The 21,183-nt window shown below is 31.4% G+C and overlaps 1 protein-coding gene across 1 annotated transcript; it reads right to left on the minus strand.

Annotated features, from left to right (window-relative positions):
* Positions 1–358: 358 nt before the first annotated feature.
* On the minus strand, positions 359–14,887 carry LOC111707230 (uncharacterized). The gene is made up of 10 exons (XM_023480290.1): positions 14,873–14,887; positions 14,011–14,089; positions 6,594–6,648; positions 6,342–6,399; positions 5,872–5,919; positions 4,653–4,706; positions 4,490–4,588; positions 3,489–3,590; positions 1,251–1,355; positions 359–431 (listed from the first exon to the last, which is right to left on the minus strand). The coding sequence occupies exons 2-10, from the start codon at positions 14,086–14,088 to the stop codon at positions 383–385; spliced, it is 648 nt and encodes a 215-aa protein (XP_023336058.1). The 5' UTR covers position 14,089; positions 14,873–14,887; the 3' UTR covers positions 359–382.
* Between the last annotated feature and the right edge of the window lie 6,296 nt (positions 14,888–21,183).

Raw genomic sequence — 21,183 nt, forward strand, 5'->3', positions numbered from 1 at the left:
CTGCGCGTCTATGCGTTTTCAAGTGCAAAGATTCGACTCTTTCAAAAAAATTTTCTTTTTATTTGTCAAAATCTTAACTTAATTGCATAAAATTTCGCTCATAAAGTACGAGCAAACTAAATTCAATAAAATCTGATTTTTTAAATATCGGTCATTTCTATACAATTTCGAATAAAATCCTGCATGTCATATTTTCTACTATTAATAGGACGATGGTTAGTGACATAAATATAAATATCTAGCTATCATCAGACATTAATCTAATGCTTTAGAATTTTACAAATTCATAAGGGAACTAAAAATGAATTTAAGATTTTAATTTATTAACAAATACAAAGTTAATTATTATTATTTTTATTGATGAAATATGTTTTGTTTATAATTAGTACTTCTCAACCCGTTTTATCATCTCATCAAGTCTTTTGTTATTCCTGAAAACAAAATATTATAAAAAGGTATGCTGCATAATGTACTGTCAGAGGCGTATTCAGGGGGGGGGGGGCTATTGGGGCTAAGCCCCCCTTGGACCAGTGAAATCTATTGATTTTAGGGGGTTTTCATGCCTCAATGGGTGCTGAGCCCCCCCTGGAAAGAAAAAAAATTAAATTCACCCCCCTGGACAAATTCTTGAATACACCCCTGTGTACTGTCACTGTATATGCAATATGCATAAAGTCGTACTACCCAGTCTGGACTACACAAGTGTATAGAGTCGACCCATTACGTTCTATGGAACACATGAAGCCTGCCTATCTTAAAAAGCTATGAATTGAAAATAATCAATTTTTAAATTTAAAAACAAATATATCTCATTCGTTCTTAATCATTGGGCATGCCATGCCATACATGAATTTAAAATTGAGTCTACTTTAGCCATTTCTTTAAAAATGACACAAACTGCCTGAACAAAAGGTTTAATGGTCGGTGTTTATATCAATACAATGAAAACGACTTTTCTATTAAGTTTTGATTTGTAACAAGCTTTTTTTTCAAATTACAAGTTTACAAATAAATAATAAGATACGTTTTTGATTGACAGTTTCTCTTTGTTCCCATGATCATGTGTATTGCATCCATGCTGTTTAAATTTGAAATTCGTCTTCATTGAAATTATATTTACGAAGACGACTGTATAACTGGTTTAAAGTTAACCTGAGAAATGTATTTACGAAGACGACTGTATGACTGGTATAAAGTTAACCTGAGAAATGTATTTACGAAGACGACTGTATAACTGGTATAAAGTTAACCTGAGAAATGTATTTGAGAATGATTTATCTGAATGGTATATCTCCTGGTCCAAGGGAGGACTAGAGTACAAATATTCAAACCGTTTCATTTCAGTCTCCTCTCTCCTACAATATATTCCATATATATTAGACCGGGGAGGGAAGGAAACCTCCACTGCACAGCTTCCGAACCTCATTTTACCTATTTGCGGCAGTGCTCGTCCCCATAGGGCTTCCGAACCCCCCCAAACAGTCTTCTGGGAATGATCTACCGTTTTAAATCGTAAATTTATGCTTGAAACAAGCCTAATTCGATTATTTATTTAGATTAGGATTTTCATTGTATATTTTTTTATATTTTATAAATTTCATTTATAAATTTTTTTCTTAACAAATCTTGGAATGCCTGCGCTTTTACTAAAAGGTAGACCAAAAAAAATATTCTTCATAAAATGTTGATTCTGAAAAACCATTGACCTTCTAAAAAATTCTTTCTAATTGAGATATTTAAAGAAATCAAAACTCTGATTTTAAAACTAATGATTTTAAAACTATCGATGCCTATTTTTTACAAGCTTTACAGACTTCAAATACATATAGCTGGAACCATAATTACAATTCCTTTAATTAAAGGATTACCCAAATTGCCTTTTATTGTTGTTTATTACATTATTTTGCAGGTAAACTAACTTAATATTTGCGTGCAGTTAGGTTTAAGTTATCACGTATAACGAGGGAGGGAACCCCCGTACGCCATGAGCCTCCGCTATGCAGACATAAGCCTCCCAGAGTTGCTAGGTAGACCAAGCCTCCGCTTTGCAGAAATGAGCATGTGCAACACATCAAAATGTGCCTGTGTAATACAGGAGGTTTTTTTAAACTTGTGTTTTAAGTTTAAATAATATTTTTTTTTGAAATTTTTAGACATAGTAGCATGAGAGGCTTTTCAAAGATGAGAAGTATTTATTAATTATCATAAATAGTGCCTAATTATCACAAATAAAGTGGTATCTAAATTTTTAAACATTTTTTACACAAAAAGAAAAATATTTACAAAAAATTTGAAATGAATTTCATTTCATCTTTTATAATCTTTGATTTTAGCGATACCTTTTTTTAAAGTTCAAAATAAATCTAAAAAAATTGTATTTATTATTTAAATCTTAACATTTTTCAAAAAAAGGTATTGTTTAAATCAAAGATTACAACAAAACAAACCAAATTTACTCCGGAAATATTTCTCCAAATATCTTCCTTTATGCGTAAGAAATGCTTAAGTTTTAATATAAATCTTATAAACCACTTTATGAGTCCATATATGTTACTAATCATGACAATCAATGAACAAAAAAAATTGTTAAAAGTTTTTATCCCTCATAAAAACTAAGATTTAAAAAAAGCTGTGCTGTATGGTGGAGGCTTGTTTACTGAAAGCGGAGGCACGGTCTGCATAGTGTAGGCTTTGTCTGCATAGTGGAGGCTCAGTCTGCCTAGCCAATACGGGAGGCTTGATGTCTGCATAGCAGAGGCTCATGGCGTCCGGGGGTTCCCTCCCTATTATAACAGAAAATCATGTAATAATGAGGAGTAAATCATGTAATAATGAGGAGTAAATCATGTAATAATGAGGAGTAAATTGAAAAAAATCTATAAAAATATTTAGAAAATTTGATTTTCAGAACAAAATCTGACGCCCCACCCGTATTGAACATGACAAGGGGGGAAGGCAAGCATTACTTGTAAATCCTCCATCCCACAATTGACTCACAAACATAGAGTTGATGCACTCCGCTTAACTGTATTCCTTCCTGCCCGCACTCATATGTCTTCCGGAAAAAAATCTTTGATTATTTGCGCCTAAAAAATACTGTGTACACACTGCTGATGTTGATCTTCTCTAAAAATGTTTTACTAGAAATTGATAAAACTATCTAGATCTATCAATCACATGCAAAAATACATTTTTTCTGGTAAAGATTGAATTTCTCCTAACCTTCAAACCCATTTTTAGAGAAGATATCCATCAGCAGATATGCACACAATATTGTTTTAGAATGAAATAAGCATTTAAAAGTAAAGACATTTAGCTGGAAGACATATGGGTGAGGACAGGAAGCAATATCGGTAAGTGCCGCGTCTCTATGTTTGTGAGTCAATTACATGAAGAAGGCTTTACGGGTTTGGCTTGCCTTCCCTCCTCATGTGACATTACAGTTTGATTTATTGAATACTTGTGACCAGAAGGTAAGGCAAAAAAACCTGTTTGGAGATCTGGCTCTACCAGCAATTGCGACCACTTCTATAGGAAGCACAGTCTCACTGCAAGCCCCGCCACGTGGCCGAATCAAGATGGTCAAATTCCTGGAAAGTGATAAAAAGACTTGAACATTCTGCAGTACACAATCCATTTTACTGTTTGCCTAATTATGTATATTATCAATATATTAGCTTTGACGTGACAATAATGAAAAATATTATTCATCCTACTTAATTTTTATTTTTCATGTTTCATTGATCTAACCATTATAAACCATTATAAAAATATTCATAGATATTTGAAAACTTTGTGTTCCATTCCACTGAATTTTTTTCTTCTCCAAAATATAAGTCATTGCTTGTTTAATAAATTTTAACAATTTTGAATAGTTTATAACTTTGAACTTATACTCTGGAAAGAAACTAATATTTTAAATAGTTTCAAGTTGGAGAGATTGTCAAGTTAAATTTAGCAATATTTCAGATGAGGAGGAATGAACTGTTGAAAAGATAATCTTTAACTACCATTTGTCAGATACAGGTACAGAATATGAAGTCAATTTGACAATTGCCTTAGGAATGCATTTTTTTTCTTCTGGAATATCAACTTCATCAATTTGAATAATAAATTTATCAATGTGGTTTGATTTAAAACGATTACAGCTTAGAGATTATCGGGTTACTTTTTTTATTCGGCTCCATGCCCCATGGACCAGCAGGATCATAAAGTTTTAAGGTTTTGATCATTCAATTTGATTTCTTGATGGGAAAGCAGTGAACCAGGGGGTGCCCAGTTGAACAAACCTCATTCATTAACCTTCATCTCTATTTATTCTTATCTTATTGAGTAGCAAGGAAAAGTTGTTGAACTTTTTTGCACTGGTTCAATAATAGTTCTAGAATTTCATTATTTAAATTCAAATATGTCAGATTCAACCTATATTGAGTTGAGACAATTGAACCAGATCAATAAATGTTCAGCTCTAGCCTTTTACAGATTATACCTTGTATTACTCAAGTTTGTTTTGGGGAACTGAAGCTGCTTGTTTCCACCGGAATATGCTGACTTGGACCCAAGCTGTGGAGTTGTCTCTTTCATTGCCCTGCATTGAAATGTATCAAACAATTCTATATTTTGAAAAACATAAAAAAGTTATAAAACATTACCTTTCCATACTGTGACTCCTTTGACGAAGATAGGAATATGAGGAAGGATTTATTCTAAAATTAGAAATATTCAAAAAAAGATTTTTTTCATTTCTTCCCTAAGTCTTCATGAAAAGGTAAAAATAAATAATACTTATGAGGTCATCAAAATGAACTTCTTTTTAAATGTCCCATTAAATTTAAAAAGAATTATTGAGAAACTACCATAAATACATTCATGATAAAATGCTGTGGGTATAATCCTTCATATCTCTTCTTAAGATTAATTTATATTTAAACTTTACTACAGATTTGAGAAGAACTCAGTATTAAAAAACCAAGATTGAGCAGAATAACAAAGCATGATTGCACACACACAATATATTTACATTATAACTATACAAACAATTGATGTTGGACTAGTGGCGAATATATTTCCATTGGACTCTTCTCTTCAGATACTTTGTGCTCACCAAGGAGATATTGAATAGAAGGAGGGGGCCATAGGGTTTCTGTACACTTTGCTGTGACTTTTTTGGACTGCTGAAGAGCTAGTTTTTGCGTAACAACATGTAAACAAACATGAGTTAGTAAACTGTGAATCTTGTTGAAAAAAAGTGATAGATAGATATATTTGTGATATTGTTTACAATCTTTATTGTTTTTACGCAAAAACTAGTTCTTCATCAGTCCAAAATCGTCACAGCAAAGTGTGCGGAAACCCTATCGCCTCCTCCTTCTTTTCAACATCTCCTTGGTGCTCACTAACTAGTCCTAGGGGACCCTCGGGATAAGATGGCCGACAATCTGCTTCCTCTGCTGCTGATAAATGCCATTATCTCCTTTCACCAGCATCAATCTTGCCCTAGCTGCCCCTTACACAGGACCACCTTGCTGCTTCCAATTAAGAAAGGGGGTTCCATACCCTTTTCTCCCTACACAGTTATGTATTTAAGGTTGCACCCATACCCACAGTTGGATATCCTGTTGGACTGGGTCTGGATTGTTTGGTCTTATGTTTAGATTGCATTTGTTATGTGCATCATTTCTCCGACTGGGAGTAATGAACTTATATGAGATTACGTTCTTAGGGGAATGAACCCTTGGTGGGTTTAAATTACTTTAAAGAATGAAAAAAGAAAATATAACAGAATCCAATAATTGTTATACTAGTGTTGTGATTTTTTTCTCATTTAAACTCATGCACAGAACCAATGTAATTAAGGAGACTGAAGGAAACCTGGAATCCGTAATTGTCGCGTCTTTACTTTTATAATCATCATCAAACCTAAATAAAACATTTTGTGAAATCGGTAAATTGGATACGGGATGTAATTATATCTTAATGTTCAAAAATTATGTTTGTGATTGCTTAGCGCATATAGATCTTTAAAGACTGGAGAGAAGATTATCAAGTTAAAATTTTATGTTTAGAATACCACCAAATACTTTTAAAGTTACTCTAAAACAAAAATGAGAAAAATTTACTTTCACTAATCAATGTTTAAATAAAAAGACATCATAAAGATTAAAGGGAAAGCAATCAATATTGTAAATGAATTGTTAGATAATGTATAACATTTTTCTATAAACAATCATGAATTATTTAGTTTCTTTTTAATCTGAGCTGTCCAAAACTGGAATTTCAAAACAAGCAATTTACAGGATCACTTTTTGGCATAATCTAGGATCCCCTGTGGAATAAGTCACCTTGCAGTTGGAAAAACAGATGTAGCTCTTGTTCTTTGAGGTAGAGGTGGTAAACGCCCTGGAATAAGATAAGAATTACAAGCAGTTTTATTATGCATTGAATGTAGTTTGAAAAGTTAGTATCAATTTCTTTTTCATAAATATTTAAGTAAAAAGCTTTCCAGAGTGCTCACATCTGTTAAAATAAACAAACCCATAAAAAACCTGTTCTTGAACTACAATAATTGAAAAAATTGACAAAGCTTCTCTCACCTTTATCTACAGTTCTGCCAGCAGTGCTGTTGTTAGACCTTCTTGAGTTTCCAGTCTAAAAATCAAACCCTGTCAGAATAGATAACAAAGGTTAAACGTGATGCCTTTTTAATCAAAAGCACTTTAAAGAACTTAGAACTCAAAAGTTTACAAGAAACTGAATAATAATACTTTTTAAATTTTACCCCAGATAACAAAATTGTTATTTGAGGTGAATGTTCAAATTTTCCGTTATTTTTAAACTTTCCGGGAGAGATAATTTCCCATAATTGGTTGCAATTTTGATTTCTTGAACATAAACTATATAAAAATGTGGCGAAAGATAATCGATGACTATAGGTTGTAATATCTGAATGATTTGTTTGAAATTAAATTGATTTTTTTACGGTCTAAGTCGTATTTTGCAATTTTCTCAATTTGTATGGCCGCTAAGTTATTCGGTTTGAGACGTCTTTAACAATTTTCTCCTTATAGACGCAACAGAGAAGTGAGATTAGTAGCAATCAAAAGCGCTTTTTATCGCATTAAGCCTATACCCCCTTTAATTTTTTCGTGAATACTCCCTTTAATGCTTACCTCCTTTACCTCTTCACCCTGACTAAATTTGCTGAAGAAGTTAATGACTTTGCAAAATACGAAAATGTGCAGAACACGCCAGGAATCAAAACAGAACTGGCAAGTAGTCTGTGTTCTTGTTCAAAGAGCAAGTGTAGATCTTTGCTAATTGTTTCAGCGTTGATACGAGCTAGTGTCTGATTGACATTGATAGCTCATGAGATCGCGCCTAGAGCATTGAATCTAATTTGGCTTTAAAGATAGATTGTGTTCTTGTTAAATTATACCATCTGAGGTTGTACCTAGATAATTGGTATAGACCAATACAGCTTTTGTACAAGCCTGAGAGTTAGTTCTATGTTATTGGATGCTTGTGTCCCTGTGTGGCAGTTGGAGCCGGTCCTTGTTAAATAAAGAGTCTAAGCTTGAGTCCTATATTATTGAATGCTTGTGTCCCTGTGTAACATTAAGAGCCAGTCCTGGTTGAATATAGAGTATCTCATTTGTCCTATATTATTGGATGCTTGTGTCCCTGTGTGGCATTTAGAGCCGGTCCAGGTTGAATATAAAGTCTGAGATTTGTTCTATGATATTGGACACTTGTGTCCCTTTGTGGCAATTATAGCTGGTCCTGTTTGATTGTGTTAACTGATAGACCTGGATAGATATGTCTCAAGTAAATTGTTGTGGAGTAGGTATTTGCTACAAACCTAGTTTTTTGTAGCCGACAAAATCATTAATAATAGTGATAATTTTTTAATAAAGTGCTTATCTTACAGTAAAATAAGTGCAATTTTATGTGTCCTTTAATTTCTGTTTTACACTATTTTATTTATTCTTGGAAAACAAATTTGTTTTCCTTGATATATTTGACACTTGTGACGTCATGTATAATTGATCCATTTCTCTGTTGTCACCTATTGTACTTGATATTCTATTTGCTTCTCACATAGACATAGAGACTATGCGGTTCATCTGTAGAAAGTCAAAATTAAGATCATGAATTTTCCAAAAAAAAGAACAATAAGTACTCCCCCCCCTTAAAAAAATCCTTCTCCCATCTCCTGGCCACCCACCCCCCACACCATCTGGCTCCAAGGCCCACTAAAATATATTCTCCCAACCCCTGGCAGTCCGTCCCCCCGTTCCACACTACTCAAAAAACATTCCTTCTTCCCCACCCCCTGGTAGAAAGTTTATAAAAGAAAGATAGAATTAAAAGAGAGTTAAAGAATAAAACAGCCCCCCCCCCTCCAGTCTCCCCCCTGGTAGAAAGTTGATAAAAGAAAGATAGAAACAAAAGAGAGTTAAAGATTAAAACAACCCCCACTCCCCCCGGGTAGAAAGTTTATAAAAAAGATACAAATAAAGAAAAGTTAATGAAAAAACTCTATTTGTTTGTGTGTTTGAGAGAAAATTTGGAGTAACCATGACATTCAAAAGGTCACACCAGAGAAGAGATGGAGAGAATAGATGCTCTTGTCTTGCCATTGAGACGCCAACCCGTTTAGAGTCAGGATTGACTCCTAAGTTCAAACACCATACAGACTAAGATATAAAATGAACTTAGATACTAATCAAACTTTAATCAACACCAATAATGATAACACAAATGCTTTTCATCTATATACATTTTTCATGTTCTCTTACATGTTTATCATACTCTTTGTATCAAACATCAGTGTTGGTACAATACGCACTTACAGAAGGTCTCTCCCTTACTTGAGGATCAACATCATTCTAATCTTAAACTCCTACCTGGCTGAAACCTTCAATGCTGTGGTTACAGTTGTGGTAATTATGATTTATGATTTTAATTTAACAATGAAAACTTTTATTTAGGCAGAAATGATTTGACCAAATCTTAAACCCAACATTTTAATATAAAAAATTTGAAATGTATGTTAGGATCACATGAAAATGGCAAACAATTTTAAAATTTAGTAGTTAAAGTGTAGTTTGATATTTTTTCCTCTAAATTCAATTCAAAAAACTTTAGGCATATTTTGTTTGAAAATGATAAAATAATTAGTTGTTTGAAATCAGGCTTCTTTGAATTTCAAATGAATATGTGCATGACATGATGTTTCTTAAACTTGGGTTTATGGAATCTGCATCAGAATAATATATATCTAAAATATGAGTTTTTGAGTGCAACACAGAAATTCCATATATCAACAAATCTATCAAAAATCATTGGCTTGAAACTTCTCATTTCTCAATATGAAAATTTATTTGGTGTACATTTTATGTCTATTTATTATTAGTAATTTTTTTATTTGGAACTGAAATTACCATACTTGATAGAGAAAGAAGCAGTCCCATGAAAGAACTTTTCAAAATTAGACTTGAACTTATCTAAATTTTCAGTTCCTGTTTCTGTCTGTCCATTGTTAGACTTTTTCTATTAAATCAAAAAAACTTGAAAGTTAAAGCTGTTTGGAAATCATCTTAGTTAATCTTAAAAGTCTATTTTGAATTTTTGTTCCTTGTAATCTATGTTGTTTGGACCACATCAAAAAAAATATCTATTCATTCCTAACAAAAAATCAATGCAGAGCTGTGGGACAATGCTAAGCCTGATCACATTCCTGCCATACTGGATTGCTCTGACAGTTGAGTTACTGGTCAGCTACAACTTACATTTGGCTTTAGGACTTTCTATTGAAATTGCAGTTTGCAGGCTTCTTATGATTATAAAAGTAAGTATCACGGTTAGAAAGGGTTTAATTTGAAAACCAGCGAGCCCCAAATTTGAACCAATTTTCACCTGGTAAATGAAGATTTGTTGTATTTGCTATTTTGTACTTTTTTTTGGACTACCTAGTACCTATTCTAAATATTAAAGTGTAAAAAATATTTTATGCTATGCTTGACTAAATTAGAGATCAAAATATGACTGAAAATATTTCAATCCAGTCAGAATGTACTTTGTTGGTTTTGAATAAGTTTTTATTAAGTTGCTCCTGCCAATAATGACTCCCCTGTAATAAGTTAATTATAAAGTTTTATTTTGTGATAAGATTTATTAAATGGATACACTGTATTTCAGCCAGCTTGTTAAGAAGTTCCAAAGATTGTTTTTTCTTCACGTTTTGGAAAATTTATTCTGAAAAATGTTTGAAAAGAAAAATATTATTGAATGCCTATTTTATATTTCAGCTAGTTTATAGATTCCTAGTACTGTTATCCAATTAAAAAGAGAGGAATAGTCTGCACCTAACAATAATTCTGGGCAAAAAATTTTAAGTATCACCACAATTAGCATATTTATTGAAAAAAACATTAATAAGTGTTTGTCTATCATTTTTATTTGATTTTAGTCTGTTTATTGTAAAAAGAATTAGAATTTCAACTTTTATGTATTATTGCAGTAGTATTTAGCAAGGGCGGCTTCAGGATTTAAGAGAGGGGGGGGGGGGAAAAATAACACATTTGCGTGCAGCGGGAACCCTTTTTTAACCCTTCCCTGATATCTTAAGAAAAATGTTGCTAAATAGTTCTATTTAAACCCTACAAAACCCTACAAAATTATAATTTGCATTACGTTGAAGTACAGTGTAGACAAATGTCTTAAATATCCATTTATTTATTTCATTAGGGGAGGAAGATCAACCACAATAATTTCTAGTCAGAGCCACATTCTCCTCATTTTCTCGTCCAAGCCACCTTGCAATCTGGTCATTTAATTATTATGTGTTTGGAAGTTTTCAATTCTCAAAGATGAAATGTTTTTAAAAATATGGCCACGTTAGGGCATACAATATGGATGGACTGAAGTATTGCAATGATTAAATCAAGTTGAAATCTTCAAAGCCATGAGAATGATGTCAAACTTTATTTTGGTAATACTTAAATCTCTTATGCCTCTGTAATGCCTAACCTTAATGATATAAAATAAATAGAAAAATATTTGACATACCTCTACCTATCATTTTCCCCATGGAACCACCTGGAAATTTTTTTCAGTTTTCATTGTAATTAACAAAAAAGATTAAAGTTCTATGAACTCAGAATTATTTGTGGCATTAAATACCAGGAATAACTGACAATGCGGGTAAAAAAGGTAAAAAATTTCATAGACTTGAAAACTTTAATTCAATTAAAATTTTATTTTGATTTACAAAAATTGGATATTCCATTTATGCCCTAATGTGACCCAATTCTTTTAAAATAGTTATATCTGGCAGGATTAGACACTTAAAAAATATTGTTGAAAGGACAAGGATTTTGAGGTGGCTTGGACAAGAAAAGCAGGAGAATGTTGCTTGGACGAGAAAGTGTTGTGGTTGGCCTTCCTTCCCTCATCTCATAACAATATAAAAAAATATGGATTGAAATTTATACAAAAACATTATAAATATCATATCTTATTACTCAAATGAAGGGAGAATTATATTTTATTTCCTACTATTATCAGTGATGTTTTAGTAAATAATGCTTCTTAATTATCATGCAAGTAGTTTTTATGTTTGCTATGGCTGAAAGTAAATTTTTTTTCTTTTCAAAATGTCAAAAAAGAATTAAAATTAACCTCCCATCTTCCAAACTACGATAATTTTCATTTCTTGGGCTGCTTGAAATAGAGGCATTTAAAACACCATTGTCCAAAATTGAGGCAAGCCTCTTCGGGTGCATCACCTATTCCGGATTGACCAACCTGTCAGTGGTCATTGATGACCTGTATCAGGTCAAAAGTCTTCAAAGTAATGACTTTATAAAAATGCAGGGGGGTGTACCCCCCCTAATTTCTCTCAGGGGGGGGGTAATGGACTACCACCCCCCCTCTTGTAGCCACTTATGATACCTAAATCAGTTTTATGGTCCATTTTTCATTGGGCAGAAAAAAATTTACCAATTTTTTAGTTTGACAAAATGATTGAGTTTGAACCAGAGAAATTTGGTCATAATTTGCTGACTGCTCTACTCTTCCTGACTGCACTGATCCTTGCATACCCAGCATATTATACCCTCTCAAGAGGTTGGTTCATTCTTAACCCAACATAGGAAAAAGAAAATTGTGGTGAAAAATCATCCATAATAACATCTAAAATTGCAAAATTATGTCCATCTCCCTTTGAATTTTTTAAAGATAATAATTATTTCTCTCAATGAAAGAGACATTTTTTCTGATGTCAAAATCGCAAAAAGAATATTCCAATAAATTCTGTAATGCTGTAGATTTTCAAATTCAGAACTCAGAAATCTATACACCATCTGAAATCTTTCAAATAGATGCAAAACAGGATATTTATTATCATTCAATAAACAACCTTTTATCTACAGAATTATATTACAGAACTATGATCAATATAAATAAATAAATAACTAACAATATAAAATTGAGAAAGCAATCATTGTATTTATATATTAAGATTTATTTAACCACTTTCTTTTCTTGTATTGGCTACAATTTTGTAATTGTGCCAGAGTTAAAAATTGCAGAAATTTTGTTCAAAACAAGGATTTCTCTGTCCATTTTGCTTAAAGACACAAACTTATCATTAAGGAAATAAGTACTTATAATAACAAACTCAAAGTTTCTAACCCCAATATAATACTGTTAACCTTTGATATTTCAAATATAGATTATTTGATCTCGCAGAATTCATAATTTGAAATATCTAAGGTCTATGATGTTGGATTAAATGATATAGGGATTAGAAAATCAGAGTTTGTGACAAAGACTCAGTTCCTTTCCATGATAGTTGTTTTGTGACATTTTAGGTGAAGTTGGGGTCGTAATTGGACATTTCACTGGATTAGACATTTCTGCAGCTGTTGGGGCATATCAGATAAGTTTCGCAATACTATTGGCTGTTACTGTTGTTACAACAGTTGGGTCGTATCTCTATGGAAAATACTACTTGAAGAAGCATCATGCTACCAACAGGAAACCAATGAAAAATAGTTTGATTTTAAGTTCATATTTTTAACATGTATTGAAGGATTTTTTTGTAACTAAAGCCATATACTGATGTTTTCAAAAATATAATATAATTAAATCTCAAAAGGCATCAAGAAATGTAGTTGCATACCAGTATGGCCAGTCTCTTTCTAACAACTTGAAATCCATGAAACACAAAAATGAAAATAATTTATCTTCATGAATTTTATTGGATAATTTGCTAGTGTGCTATCTGAGAATGCAGAGGCCGGCAAGAATATGATCAGCATGAAGTCAATCATCAAAATCATCATCAGTCTTTCCCTTTTTTTTCTCACATTACTTGGACTATTTATAGAGGGGGGACACATTGATATTGCTTTGATTATTTTTGTAACATTATTAACCATTTATCTTATCAAATATGTTCGATCCCCAAAAATCAAAGTTTACTTCCTTCACAAAATGTCCCAGATGAAGACTAACTTAAATGAAAAATTTGTTGCCTTTAAATGTTCAATCCTAAAGCTAAAAAAGAACACAGTTGGTGTTCAAAATATGATTCAAGAAGCGTAATCATTTTTTTGGTGGGGAAAATCTGTTTGCTTTGTTTTCTTTATTCTTAATGTTGCTCTATCTATAAGTATCTAATTTTTATAAGTATATAAAAAATATAATCTAATTAATGTATGTATTTACTGAATGTATTGTATTAATGGCGTACCCTTAAAAAAATTCTTTGTATGATATTTTACTTTCAAATTAAAGTAATAAAAGATTGTTTCATAATTTACCAATAGTTTGTGAATGTAGTATAAGCCAATATCTAAATGATTTAAGATCATTTTTGAACTAACGTTCCAGAAACTCTGTGAATGGTTGTGAACAATTTTAGATGATGATTTTTGGGCCGTGTCCGACCCCCCCCCCCAAAAAAAATGGGCCCTTACACAATTAATATTGTAAAATATTTACCTGTTTTACGATTGAGTCAAGCTTGACAGATTTTGATAGGAATGTTGGCGGGAACACCCTGTCACTGTAGAAACTCATTCTAATAACAATAAAAGTGTCTTCTTTAGTTTCTTATTCAATTGAGAGACTAGTTAGACATGGTAGTTGATCTGAGAATACAGTACTGTACAGAAATATTTCAGGATCCGTTTGAGACCTATGAGACGTTTTTAAGGTGCATAATTGTTCAGCAAGAACAAACATTTTAAATCTTTAAAATCCTCCTGAATTGTCCATTTCGGAGAGATAATTTTGAATATTGGTTGTTTTAAAATTATTTAATAATGACGTTTAAAAATGTATAAAAATTCTACTCAAATGGATCTATAAAATCTTCTCTACAATGCTGCACTCTCAGCTCAACTACCATGTCTAGCCAGTCTCTACCTATATTGTCAGATGACAATTGTATCCAGAAAATATTAATCAAAGGTCGTCTTCAAGAATGCAGTTAAATTCAAGTGTCCCTCCATTGATAGAGTGGCATGCTTGATTTACAATGTTACCCTTGATTGCTTTGTCAGATCAAGAATTAAATTCACAATTTCTTTTTAAAAATGGTAATTTTTAATTGCGGTTTCTCTATAAAAGTGCCTTTACAGTTGAGGAAATTATGAGAAACAATCACCTTTTATGCCCAAAGAATGACAATAATTTTAACATTAATGATCAGATACAGGCTTGACGAGCACTGTTGTGAATTAGACATGGCACTTTTTGTCTGGATGGTCACTTGTAATTCATTTAAAGAGATAACATTATTAAACTTAATATGCAGTAAAATCCCTAGATTAGTAAAATCCCTAGATTAGAAAGTGTAAACCTGTATTGGCAAAGGTTCATCTAAAACTGATGATTCTGAGAAATAATTTCAATATTTAATATATTGATTTGACCGCCTTAGTACAGGATTCAATATTGATATTTGAACAAGGTTGTTAATCCTTAAAAAGGGGCATTTTTAATCTCATTCTTCTCTAAAAATTTTCTTTTTGAAATCTTCTGCATCTGGGTTTCTAAAACAATCAATAAGTTGATAGTAGTGATATGTGACAAAAATCACAGTTGTAATAAACAGAAAGAGGTTGCCAATATATAAAGATATTTTGACAATATATAATATATTATAAAGATATTTTGACAATATATAAGATATTATAAAGATATTTTGACAATATATAAGATATTATAAAGATATTTTGACAATATATAAGATATTATAAAGATATGTTGACAATATATAAGATATTATGATTTTTGTTCTTCTTACAATTTTAATTTTTTTTTCAATCTTCAAATTTAGGGTTTGACACGTTCAAACTTTTTTTAAATCCTTTGTTAACAGCCTAACTCGTTCAAAAGACAAACTTTTAAGATTTGGCTGTTTGTTGAAATTTGATTTGAACGATCTGATAAGTTAACGGTATTTTATGTTCTGTTTTGAATTTACAGTTTGTTCATGATCTCAATATTATTATTGACATAAATGGAAGATATATTATAAATTGTTTAATATAAAGATATTTTGAAACATATCTATACGTTATTCTTTCTTCATGAGCGGGTTTTCCGTTTGTTAATGATTTTAAAATTAACGGGTTTGTCATTTATTAACAGAATCTTTTGTTTACTCCAAAATCTTGGTGTTCGTAAACGGAAAAGTGCCCAGTAATTTGTCCATTTATTCAACAGTAAAGTTTGGAAAGTTTTTTTTTTATAAAAAGAATAGTTAATCATTTTGTAAATTTATTTATTTTCAAAAAAAAACTATACTAATCATATAAATCTGATAGTGTCAGATAGCGTCTGCTGCAGGAATATTTTAGTTATAAATACAGGAAAAACTGTGTCCGATATCTCCGATATGGGATGTTAGAAAAGCTGATAAATTGACCACCACTTAGCAACTGTGTTCAGTTAACCCGGAAAATTTCAAATTTTCTTCTTTTACACCTGATAAACAAAAAATCAATATTTAACTAAAAATATGAGATATCAGTATTTCTGAGTCTACAATTTAGTTCAATGTTTGCAGCAAATTTTGAAAATCCTTTGATTGCAATTAAAAACATTCATTTAAAACTTTCAATTTGATCATACATTGATCTTTAATGCGGAACAAAAAGTTTAAAATAAACAAAGTTTTTAAGCATTTAGAGACCCAATACAGCATTAAAACTGTTTTATTTGATACATCAAATTATAGCTTTAAAGGATAAGACTTCAGAGACGACTGTACAGTATTTATAATGTTTGTTTACTTGAAGAGTTTCAATTCGCCTTTACAGTCTCATCCTTTTTGAGAATCCCTGTACATAAACATAAACATATTTGTTGACTAGTGCATTTGGCCATTTTGTAAAGCTTTAGAAGAGTTTTATCTTGGCTTAGATTTATTAGTGTCCCCCGGTGGTCAATGTACTTTAAAATATGCAGGAGTAATTTATTATATTTGAATTTGTTTAAATTTTCCTCGATCTATGGCTGTCCCAAAACTATGTTCTAGCATTAAAATCATTAATAACAATTTTAATGTCCTGTCAGATGTAGTAAGCATATGCATATATCACCTGCTTGAGGGGGGGGGGGCTACAAAAATGCTCTCGTACGCCCCTGGGATATTGCGTTTATTTTTAAGTTTACAGTTTACAGTTTACAGTTTACAGTTTACAGTATACAGTTAACAGTTTACAGTTTACAGTTTACAGTTTACAGTATACAGTTTACAGTTTACAGTTTACAGTTTACAGTTTACAGTTTACAGTTTACAGTTTACAGTTTACAGTTTACAGTTTACAGTTTACAGTTTACAGTTTACAGTTTACAGTTTACAGTTTACAATATACAGTTTACAGTTTACAGTTTACAGTTTACAGTTTACAGTTTACAGTTTACAGTTTACAGTATACAGTTTACAGTTTACAGTTTACAGTATACAGTTTACAGTTTACAGTATACAGTTTACAGTTTACAGTTTAAAGTTTACAGTTTACAGTATACAGTTACAGTTTACAGTTTACAGTTTACAGTTTACAGTTTACAGTATACAGTATACAGTTTACAGTATACAGTTTACAGTTTACAGTTTACAGTATACAGTTTACAGTTTACAGTTTACAGTTTACAGTGTACAGTATATACAGTTTACAGTATACAGTTTACAGTTTACAGTTTACAGTTTACAGTTTACAGTATACAGTTTACAGTTTACAGTTTACAGTTTACAGTTTACAGTTTACAGTTTACAGTATACAGTATACAGTTTACAGTATACAGTTTACAGTTTACAGTTTACTGTATAGTTTTGTATGGTAGCATATAAAGATTTAGAAGAATGTTTTATTTTATCGAAAGTTATTCATTCTAACTTAATGTGCTTTTTAGGTAACTTATTTTGGACACTCCTTCCATATTTTAGGAAGGTAAAGTACATTGTTAATCTAAACCCACCTCCCCTCCTTCTCCCTTCCTTCTATTCATGTTTTATGCTAATTCTAATAATGGCAACCCGTTACAGGGATTCCTTTAAACTTCTTTGGAATATATAAGTTTAACATCGTGAATAGTTACTAGGTTAGAACTTATCATATCATATAAGCAAAAACGAGGAGGGGGGGGAAGCAATTTTGAGTTTACACCATAAACCTCTTATTCGAGACAAATAAGGCTCGGTTGCTTGAGTTTGATTATTGGTCGTTAGAATCTATTTATGTATATCTAGAGTATCTTGAATCCGTTGTAATTTTGTGTAAAAAAGCTATATAATATATTTGTTTATTTTTTGAATATTTAGCCGTTAGCCTGAAGAAAGACAACATTCTGAATATATTGCAGATTTACAGGATCCATTCAAGGATAAATATATGAACGGGAAAAGTAATTATAAATTGAAATCATTATAAATCAAAGCAAGCTACGACTGATACAATGTTTGTAAATGAAAAGATTATCAAAATATTTTCCTTTTGTTCATTCTCACCATATTACACAAGACAAATGCTTTTTAATAGGAGTATTGTGACAAAAACCAGTCAACCCCCCCCCCCTGACTGTGTGTGTGTGGGGGGGGGGGGATAATGAAATTTCAAAAGAAAAAAACGGGAAACTCGGAGATCATGTGTGTTTGGTGCATTTATCAGTTAGATCTTTGCTATAATTGATTCCAGTCGAAATTAAAAGTCGTCTTCATTTAACCCCACGCTTATTAAAACTCTTTCAAGGAAAATGTATGTCATTGTAAGATGGACATCGTTTTTAACGAAAGAAATTTTTCGCGAAAAAGATTGTCGTTCAGAAGAAAAAAGAATGATGGACGAACGAAATGGATAGTTCGGAGAAATGTAAAAATGATCGCTTTTTAAAAACTATTGTTTTTTACTGAAGGAACAATTTTTTGAAGAAAAAAACTAATTTACTAAAAAACGATTTTTTCGAAAAACTAAAAAAACTATAGTTTTTCTTAACAAACTCGAACAATATTATGGGATGAACGAAATCATTTTTTAAATGTTTAAAAATAAAAAACGAACGAATTGAGTCGTTCAAGAACGATGAACGAACGAAATGAAATCTAGGACACTCTGTATAATTTCAAGTGAGCCTCTATGCAAAGGTAGCCGGTGCAAAGGTGCAAAGGTGGCCGGTTAACAAAGGTACCATTAAAGCGTTGTTTGACTAATTAAATTTCGAAAATTCTGACAGATGGACATTTTTAATTTTTGAAGTTACTTTCTAGCGTAGAAAAACATTTAGAAATTATCGCAATTAATCAATTTTAAATCTAGAAAAACGACGATTTCTTCAACATTATTGACCAGAGAATCAGGCTTTGGCGTCTTTGCCATGGGTATGGCTGGACGATCACTCGATATTTCGCTCATAGTCCCTTTAAGAGCTATTTTGGTATAAGTACAATACAGTCCCTTTAAGAGCTATTTTGGTATAGATACAATACAGTCCCTTTAAGAGCTATGTTGGTATAAGTACAATACAGTCCCTTTAAGAGCTATTTTGGTATAGATACAATACAGTCCCTTTAAGAGCTATTTTGGTATAGATACAATATAGTCCCTTTAAGAGCTATTTTGGTATAGATACAATACAGTCCCTTTAAGAGCTATTTTGGTATAAGTACAATACAGTCCCTTTAAGAGCTATTTTGGTATAAGTACAATACAGTCCCTTTAAGAGCTATTTTGGTATAAGTACAATACAGTCCCTTTAAGAGCTATTTTGGTATAGATACAATATAGTCCCTTTAAGAGCTATTTTGGTATAAGTACAATATAGTCCCTTTAAGAGCTATTTTGGTATAGATACAATATAGTCCCTTTAAGAGCTATGTTGGTATAAGTACAATATAGTCCCTTTAAGAGCTATTTTCTAATTTATATACAATATAGTCCCTTTAAGAGCTATTTTCTAATTTATATACAATATAGTCCCTTTAAGAGCTATTTTCTAATTTATATACAATATAGTCCCTTTAAGAGCTATTTTCTAATTTATATACAATATAGTCCCTTTAAGAGCTATTTTCTAATTTATATACAATATAGTCCCTTTAAGAGCTATTTTCTAATTTATATACAATATAGTCCCTTTAAGAGCTATTTTCTAATTTATATACAATATAGTCCCTTTAAGAGCTATTTTCTAATTTATATACAATATAGTCCCTTTAAGAGCTATTTTCTAATTTATATACAATATAGTCCCTTTAAGAGCTATTTTCTAATTTATATACAATATAGTCCCTTTAAGAGCTATTTTCTAATTTATATACAATATAGTCCCTTTAAGAGCTATTTTCTAATTTATATACAATATAGTCCCTTTAAGAGCTATTTTCTAATTTATATACAATATAGTCCCTTTAAGAGCTATTTTCTAATTTATATACAATATAGTCCCTTTAAGAGCTATTTTCTAATTTATATACAATATAGTCCCTTTAAGAGCTATTTTCTAATTTATATACAATATAATCCCTTTAAGAACCATATTTGCATCTGTACAATCCAGTCCCTTTAAGAGCTATTACTTAGCATATATACAATATGAGGGAAGAGCTTTATTCTATAGAAAATCAAACTTTCAGAGATTATATTTTGTTCCGCTATGTGTTCGAAATATATGATAATAATAATAATATTGAAAGATTAACAAAATCTCATGTTCTCTTAGAGCCTCTTTAACAACCTGGATCTGGAATCTACAAAAATGCAACAAAATCATATCATATTCATATATTTGATCTAATTTGATTTAATTGGGAAACTTTTTTGAAAGATTTCTTAGAAGAGAGGGGGGGGGGGCTACACACCCTGAAGAAGTCTAGAGTGGAGTATCGCACCCCTTGCTAAGGGTGCCCCTGAAAAAAAATCCCAGATGTGCAATCCATATTTAGGAAGCATAAGGGTAAAACTAGCTCGAGTACGAAATTTTAGCATTTAAAAACAATATTCCTAAATGGCCCAGCCATTTTAATGTTTTTCCCGCCATTTTCGGCCTTTTTTAAATGGATTTTTTTTGTGGGAATCTTTTTCATGGGCACCCTACCCTTGCTCCCCTCTGAATAAGCTTCTGCAGTCAAACTAAATTTATGTTCAGTTTTTATTGTGTCATAAAATTAGCTATTATCATTTCATTTCATTTTATCTCTTTTTTTACTTTCTTAACTTTATCTTTGCAGGGTTTTCAGTCAGTAGGAAACTTTTTATGACGACAAAACCATCTCCTTAAGGCTCTGCTACAGAAAACTTTAAATATACTTAGAAAAACAAAAATAAAATGATGCTTAGCAATTTCTCAAGTTATCCTAACTTTTTAAAAATTTTTAGGGGGGGGTCTTATCAGCCGCTTGGGCTTCAAACCCACTTTGGAAATTACAGATTTCAATTATATCTCCCCGCCCTTTTTACATATAAGTTCGTACACTGCGCTCTGGATGATGTTGAAATGTTATTTCTTGGTTTTAAATGTCCATTTGTTGGTATAATTTACCTTTTTTCTCCGAGGTTCTTTCTGATTTCTATACTTTAGTTATTGCATCTTTATAGTCTGGATAGTAAACTGTATAGTGTTAAATTTATCAGGGTTTATACAATATAGTCCCAAAAATACTACAGTGAA

Source organism: Eurytemora carolleeae, unplaced genomic scaffold (genome assembly GCF_000591075.1).
Source record: "Eurytemora carolleeae unplaced genomic scaffold, Eaff_2.0 scaffold591, whole genome shotgun sequence".
NCBI lineage: Eukaryota > Metazoa > Arthropoda > Copepoda > Calanoida > Temoridae > Eurytemora > Eurytemora carolleeae.

What these genes read in the sequence shown, in the direction of transcription:
- LOC111707230 (XM_023480290.1), bottom strand. Translation starts at nt 14,088, where the DNA reads ATGAGTTTCTACAGTGACAGGGTGTTCCCGCCAACATTCCTATCAAAA. An exon ending in TTGACTCAATCGTAAAACAG is followed by an intron (nt 6,649 to 14,010) that starts GTAAATATTTTA and finishes TTTGATTTTTAG; the next exon opens with ACTGGAAACTCAAGAAGGTC. An exon ending in TGGCAGAACTGTAGATAAAG is followed by an intron (nt 6,400 to 6,593) that starts GTGAGAGAAGCT and finishes ATCTTATTCCAG; the next exon opens with GGCGTTTACCACCTCTACCT.